The sequence below is a fragment of the Frankliniella occidentalis genome, unplaced genomic scaffold (genome assembly GCF_000697945.3).
Source record: "Frankliniella occidentalis isolate FOCC.00 unplaced genomic scaffold, Focc_3.1 Scaffold287, whole genome shotgun sequence".
Lineage (NCBI taxonomy): Eukaryota > Metazoa > Arthropoda > Insecta > Thysanoptera > Thripidae > Frankliniella > Frankliniella occidentalis.
This window is the reverse complement of record NW_026267413.1, coordinates 284,585-291,943: the sequence shown is the minus strand read 5'-3', so window position 1 is coordinate 291,943 and position 7,359 is coordinate 284,585. Positions and strand designations below refer to the sequence as shown.

The following is a 7,359-nucleotide window of genomic DNA, read 5'->3' as shown; positions in this document are numbered from 1 at the left end:
GTTTGATTGTATCAAAAGCTTTGTTACATTCTGAATTGCACTTGAAAAGCACTACATATTTCATTAATTTGTTTAATGATGGAGATAACGTTGCCAGATGTGGAATATATTTGAGGTAATAATTTACTAGACTTAACCAAGAATTTAATTCTATTTTATCTGTGGGTTTTGGCCAGTGGATTATTTTCTCTCATAATACATGTCCCAGATATTTTACTTCTATTTAAAAAAGATCACATTTCTATGCTTTTAACAGAAAGACCAGCAAATTCCATGTCAACACCACTGGACCGAATGCTGTACCAACTCCTTGTCCGCCTTCTTTGCCACGTCCTTTACGATGGTTGCCAACACCATGATGGCTATGTTACATCAGCATCATTGCAAACAGGATATACGAACAAACTCCACCTTCATACCAAGAAATTGCAGCTCTGTCTAGCATCTGTACTGCATGGACACTAGTCACTACAAGGCTTTAAGTGTTGCATTACTGCAACTAGAACCTACCAATAGACTTCACCTGTATACTAAGACGACGAGGATAAGGATTGTCAGTACTAACGGGTGATGAACCATGTCTTCATGTTGTCATGGGCGGCGTTTCCCTGGCGGATGTTGACGTGGTCCCGTATCTTTGGAACTTGGTCCAAATGGTACGGAGGCAGTTCTTCAATTGTTCAATGTACCAGCTGGTGTTTTGAGGCGCCACGTGTAACGGACCCCGGGCGCCTCTGTGCTGCATGGACACTGGCTGGTATTCGATCTTCTCAAGAACTGTTTTGTACTGAGTTGTTGACCGCCACCGCCAGTATTGTGTGGTGTAAGATGTGGAGGAGATAGCGGTTGGTATACTGAGGCGTCACGCGTAACGGACCCCGGACGCCTCTCTGTTGGATGTATACTAACCGCACTTGACACGCCAAGGAGCTGAGTTTGGGGTGGCCAGCTAGCTGGGCGGCGTTGTGTCCTCCAGGGTGGTCGTACCATTCTGACCTGTTTATGGGTTTGATGTAGAAATTGCAGCTCTGTCTAGCATCTGTACTGCATGGACACTAGTTGCTACAAGGCTTTAAGTGTTGCATCACTGTAACTAGAACCTACCAATAGACTTCAGCTGTATAGTAAGACCACAACGATAAGGATTGTCAGTACTAACGGGTGATGAACCATGTCTTCTTGTTGTCATGGGCGGCGTTTCCTTGGCGGCTGTTGACGTGGTCCCGTATCTTTGGAACTTGCTCCCAACACATAAAGCAAAACGCGGGTGCTACGGAGGCAGTTCTTCAATTGTTCAATGTACCAGCTGGTGTTTTGAGGCGCCACGCGTAACGGACCCCGGGCGCCTCTGTGCTGAGTTGTTGACCGCCAGTATTGTGCGGTGTAAGATGTGGAGGAGATAGCGGTTGGTATACTGAGGCGTCACGCGTAACGGACCCCGGGCGCCTCTCTGTTGGATGTATACTAACCGCACCGGACACGCCAAGGAGCTGAGTTTGGGGTGGCCAGCTAGCTGGAGACACGTTGCTGACATGTCCTGTATCTCGTAAACCTTGTGTGGTTCAAGGACTTCCACGGCAACCTCCTTGAGAGTGGTGACATGCCTGGCTAACACTGAAGTTGCAAGAGACTGTTTTGTAGTGAGCTATTTCCTGCAAGTATTGTGCGGTTGAAGATGTAAAGAACATAGCGGTTGGTATACTGAGGCGCCACGCGTAATGGACCCCGGGCGTCTCTCTGTCGGATGTATACTAACTGCTACTTGAACATATTGTTTATTCCATCTGTAATTGTACAATGTAGTGGTTGTTGTGTTGAGGCGCCACGCGTAATGGACTCTGTGTTGCATAAACACTAGTCGCTGTTTAATCTTTTATGTTCAACATCTGCTTAAACACTTGTAATAGAAATGCAAATGACAACGCAATGGCATAGGCATATTTAATAGTAGGGATGCCAGTTGTAGCTCTGTTTTCCTTGTGTTGTCATGGGTTCTTTGAACTATATATACTTTTTAACTTCGTTAGAAAAAAAATTAAAAAAGAAAGTGGTAATTAAGGATTAATTAAGTAGGATCTATGTGTAAGAGCCCATGTGGCATTACTTTGCCCTTTATGTTGATGATTTTTACCATTTCTATAATGATGAAAAGATTTAGCATGGACCGGTGCAAAGGAAAGAAAGTGTCTTTGGAGTTTAAGTTAAAAATGTTTAATCTTGAGCAAGGATAGCAAAGGAAATTTGATTATCAGCAGCTCATTGACAGTCTCCTGTATCTTAGTACAAATACAAGGTCAGATATTGCTTATGCTGTGAGCTTTCTCAGTCAGTTCGATTGTTGCTGCACTAGTACTCACTGGGAACTAGCTAAAAATGTATTAAGTTTCTTAAAACAGCATTTGAAATTGGATCTGAATTTCAAAAGGTGCAGCAATCCATCTCTCCCAATTGTTGGGTACTCGGATGCAGACTGGGCAGGAAATCCAACAGACTACAAATCTTACACTGGATACTGCTTTACCCTCGATGGAAATTTCATATTGTGGGAGAGTAGACAGCAGAGGACTGCTGCCCAGTCGACAACTGAGTCCAAAACTTTGGCATTGGGTGAAGCAGTTAAAAAGTCTTTTTATTTAAATGTATTCATTGACAAATTATTCAACCATGGCAGGCAAATGATCCAAATGTTTTGTGATAATGCTTGAGTGATTTGTCTGTCAGAATCAGACAATTATTACACAGCTAGATTAAAACATTATGGATCCAAAGTTCAACTTTTCATAGATTGCATCAAAGATAAATCTATATGTTTGACCTAAGTCAAGTCTGCAAAGAATCCTGCTGACATTTTTACCAAGGCTTTGCATTGTACTACACATATAATAGGATGCAAAAATTTAAACTTGTTTTCCATGTAGATACAGGTGCATTGTAATTGCTTGGTGGATCTTCAGTACTAAATCATGGTGTATATATTGTAAAATACGTATTTTTTTTATTGTTATTTAATATGTATTTATTTTAGTTAATCAATACTACTCTGGAACAGGTTTTTGTACCCACTGGGTTTTCCCTGTTCCCTAGCCAAATGGAGAGGGTATTTGCTGTGGCTTATTTTTCTTTTTAAAATTGCGTGGTTGAGAGTTGTTTGTAATTTTTGGTGTGAAGTTCAGCTGTTAAATTGTTAATTGTCTTTGAGATTCCGCATTAAAGGAAGATGTTGTAAATAATTAATGCTTCCATCTCTATCTATGTATATATTCAAATATCTCCACCATGTACATTCACCAGCCAATAGACTGACTTCTATATTCACTTGTCTGCAACACCAGCGTTATCCTGTGCATAATCAATAAACCCTCTTGCCACTCAGTCACTCTGAGTTTGGCCAGCCCAGTGTAAACAAGTGATTGTTTTTATCCTTCACCATTGTTCAATCCTTACATGAGTATTCACTGAGAACACTTGATTTGCAACACACATATACTTTACAACCAGTTTTTTAAAGTTACAAACATACATTTCTAACTCACTTAGTCATTGGACTAAAACTAAACAAATAAAACAGCTGGATGGCGGTAGTCCTTGTCACAAATTTTTTGAAGTATTCCATCATTCAAAATATTTGCAAAATGAATGTGAATGCTAATGTGTAATTTGAAAACTGAAGAATGTGGAACTATTTAAATGAAGTGTGTTACTTTAAGATTGAATTTACTGCAACGATGGGTGTACACTTACAATTTATAATTTTTATTTTCGTACTGTTTTAATAATAAATTATTTATTCTTTTAAATTTGTTTATGAATGGTTTAATTGAAAATATAAAATTTTTATTTTGAGTTTTTGTTTAAGTGTTGCTATGACATTACACTTGTTATCAATAATTGTGGTTGAAGCAGTCTTTGTCATTTCAAGTTTTAGTTCAATTCATTTCATTTTGTTTCTTAATGGATTTCTTTTCTGCTTACAATAGTGGAGCTGCGGCTAAAAAGCCTGCATATAAGAAAAACACAGAACTTTCATTATTTGTTCCAATGAAAATACGTGAAATCAAAGTGACATCAACTGTCAATGGTCCAACACATCAGGTTACAGTATTCCATTCAAATCAAGAATTTTTTTTTTCCTCAATAATGCTGATCATGCTAGAGTTTTGCAATTGCATGCATGTGAACAGTTGATGGAATTAGTTGCTTCAGGGTTGAATCCCTTTGCTGTAAATATAAAACGAAGAAATGGATTGAGTACTTTGTTTCTTCCATTCAGTAAGTTTAATTTTAAGTAGTAAATTATTTTATATGTATAATGATTGATGTGTCGTCTAAATTTATTTTTATTTAATTTTAGGTCCTGAAACTGAAGAGAAATTTTCTCATTCATCATTCATCAGCCGTAATCAAATTCCTCCTGAAGTCCAAGCTGAAATTGATTTTGCTGGTACGTTTTTTGCTAAATAATAAAATTATGAGTTTTATTTTACTTGTATTACTTACATTGATGTATTCTTTGTCCTTTAGCTTTAACTGCTATTGGAATAACATTACAAGATTAATTTTATAATATACCAAATATGGCTAAAAATGGAGGACAAGGAAAAAAGAAAACATCATAAAAATTTTAAGTCAATAGTTCTCCCTGTTTTTTTTGGTTTACTTCAAAATAATTTAATTGTTCTATTTTAGTTCATAAATTTTATGTTATGTTAATTTTATTTGTTAGTTGTTTACTGATCTTTCTGTGAGCCTCAGTTGTACAGGTTATGTTGAATTTTTGGAAATCTACCTTTGGATACTAATACTTAAATTGTCTTTGTTTTGATCATTGTACCTGTTTTATTATTTGTTGAGAAGAAAGTTTTCTTAATGTGAAATAAAGAAGCTGAAAATTATTTTTATTGTCATTCATGTCACAGTAAAACTCGATCAAAAACAATGTTGGATTGAAGGTAGTGTTATCATCTGCTTCATGTTTTTATTGTTGTTTGGTTTGTGCTACAAGGGAGTGTTAGTGTCTTTTCATCGAAAAGTAGATTTTTGTTATTTAAATATTACATTTTGAACTTAAAAAATATAAATATCGATAGAAGTCGGGTGTAAATTAGGTTGGAATAGCAAACTGTTTGTAATCAAGCACTGCTGATGAAAGTAGTACGTAACGTTCCACGTGCTACAAGGGAGAGTTAGTGTGTTTTCATCGAAAAGTAGAATTTTAATTTTTCATATCGAATGTAAAATCGCAATATGTATTTGAATGTAATAGTTTGGTCGAGGTGAGCCCGTTTGTCCGAAGCCCGTTTGTCCGAAGTGAAATAATCTATTTTAGTAAATAAAATAAGTAAAGTAGTTAGTTACATTATGTTATTTCATTTAGTGGCAGTTGTTGAAATAAGAGCTAAGACAGGTACAGATACCATCAGGAGGGCAAACGAGGTGGCTAACTGCAGTTCCGGGCCTGGAAAAGGGTAAGTGAAATAACTTACGCTATTTCACTAACTTAAGTAAATTAACTTATATTTGAATAAGGCTTGGTTCGCGCCACGCCGTCGAGCGGCTGTGGTGCGCCGCGACTCTCGGATCCGTTCGGCTCGGCTCGGCAGGCCCGGCTCGGCCTGGGGTCGGGGACTCTCGACTTTGCCATACGATATTTCGATACTCTCTTTATATAGTTGTTTACATTGACATTCCAAAGCCATCGAGGCGCGAAGAAGGAGGAAGGAAGAAGAAGTGGCAAGCTTATTTATTTATCGTCGTCGTAATGATCCGTGATTCATTCGCAATCACCCCATCTGAGGAAGATTCGTGCACTTCTGAAGGCGTAAAGAATAATGCGCAAGTGAGTACCGATCCGCTGTTCTCTGTTTAACGTTTTCTCCTTCGGGTCTGAGCAAACGTCTGCTGTGTAGTTGACGCACGCAACGTGGTTTTCGAACACGGAGCCATGCTTTTTGAGAGGTGTTTTATTTGTTCGAATCAAGGCCTTCCAATCGCCCACTTGAAACACTTACCTCTTGTAGTACCCTCTTGCATTGCCCTCGGGTAATTATCCGCACGGATCGTCGGGCAGTGTATGGGCATCCTAACCTCAGAGGGAACCACTGCTATGCGGCCTAACCTCTGCTGCTGCTGCTCGGAGCTGAAGGCCGCCACTATTTTCCTGTTACCTTCGCTGTCTGTCTGATGAAACTGTTTTCCTGGCGTTGCAGATCAATGCAGGAGGTGATGGAAAGTCTCTCCCCGAGGCTGTACGTGGCTGCACTTGGGAACTCGGGGAGAGAGAGGCATCCCTGGAGGGCCCTGTCGTAAGAATTCCTCATGATTTTTAGGATCGAGGTGTTAAAATACCTGTGTAGTGCTCTTAACTGTTACATTCTGTTTGACTTCAGGGCGTGTGGGGGCCCTCCTCTTGCTAGCAACATCCAATAGAGCATGCCATGGAGTCCTGGAGGGCCCATCAGAGAGCCTCCTGGTAGCAATCCTTCCTTTGATCTATGAATGGGTATGTGTGGAAATGTGTCTAGATGTATTAATTTGTCTTTTGTTTTAGGGCTGGTGGAGGCTCTCTAGGGCCCAAGGTAGAGTAGGACACTTTGATGAACAGAATGAGGAAGCGCTCAGTAAGTACAGAATGGTGCTGAGAAAGTTTCCCGTGTCGTAATTTATCGCCTGTAGTGTACTGATGAGGTTTTGTATTTTTCCCAGGGAATAATGCGATGTCCTTCCCTGAGGCTATTAACTCAGGGAGGGACAAGGGCCATCAGAGCCTCCTGGTAAGAATCCTTCCTCTGATACATGAATGTGTGTGTGTGGAGATGTATCCAGGTGTAATATTTTGGCTTTTGTTTCAGGGCTGGTGGAGGCTCTCGATGGCCCAAGGCATGGACGGGAGGGTATAATTTGATGAACAGAGCGAGGAAGCACTCAGTAAGTACAGAATGGTGTTGAGACAGTTTCCCGTGTGGTAATTTATTGAATGTAGTGTACTGATGAGGTTTATTTTTTTTTTTCAGGGAATAATGCGATATCCTGAGGCTGTTAACTCGGGGAGGGACATGGCCATCAGACAGCCTCCTGGTAGAAATCCTTCCTCTGATATATGAATGGGTATGTGTGGAAATGTGTCTGGGTGTAATATTTTGTCTTGTGTTTCAGGGCTGGTGGTGGCTCTCTATGGCCCGAGGCATTGGGTGGTTCGGCTTGATAAACAGGAGGATGAAGCACTCTGTAAGTATAGTGGTGTTGCTTCTTGAGCTGTTGAGAAAGTTTCTTGTGCCGTAATTTATCTGCTGCTGTTTACTGATGTTTTGTTTCCGTGTAGGTATGAAAAGGCTGTTCGGCTGGAGGGACTTTCTGGTATGA

At 39.9% G+C, this 7,359-nt stretch overlaps 1 protein-coding gene across 2 annotated transcripts; it reads left to right on the top strand.

Annotated features, from left to right (window-relative positions):
- The first annotated feature begins 5,463 nt into the window (after positions 1-5,463).
- LOC127750918 (uncharacterized) lies at positions 5,464-7,353 on the top strand. Of its 2 annotated transcripts, XM_052273605.1 has the most exons (8): positions 5,464-5,836; positions 6,207-6,302; positions 6,387-6,469; positions 6,548-6,617; positions 6,703-6,770; positions 6,849-6,924; positions 7,011-7,074; positions 7,153-7,353. In XM_052273605.1, exons 4-8 carry the CDS (start codon positions 6,594-6,596, stop codon positions 7,248-7,250), a joined length of 330 nt encoding a protein of 109 aa, XP_052129565.1. In that variant the 5' UTR covers positions 5,464-5,836; positions 6,207-6,302; positions 6,387-6,469; positions 6,548-6,593; the 3' UTR covers positions 7,251-7,353. The 2 variants fall into 2 exon arrangements, with proteins under 2 accessions (XP_052129565.1, XP_052129563.1); XM_052273603.1 differs by having other exon boundaries at positions 5,464-6,302.
- Positions 7,354-7,359: the final 6 nt, after the last annotated feature.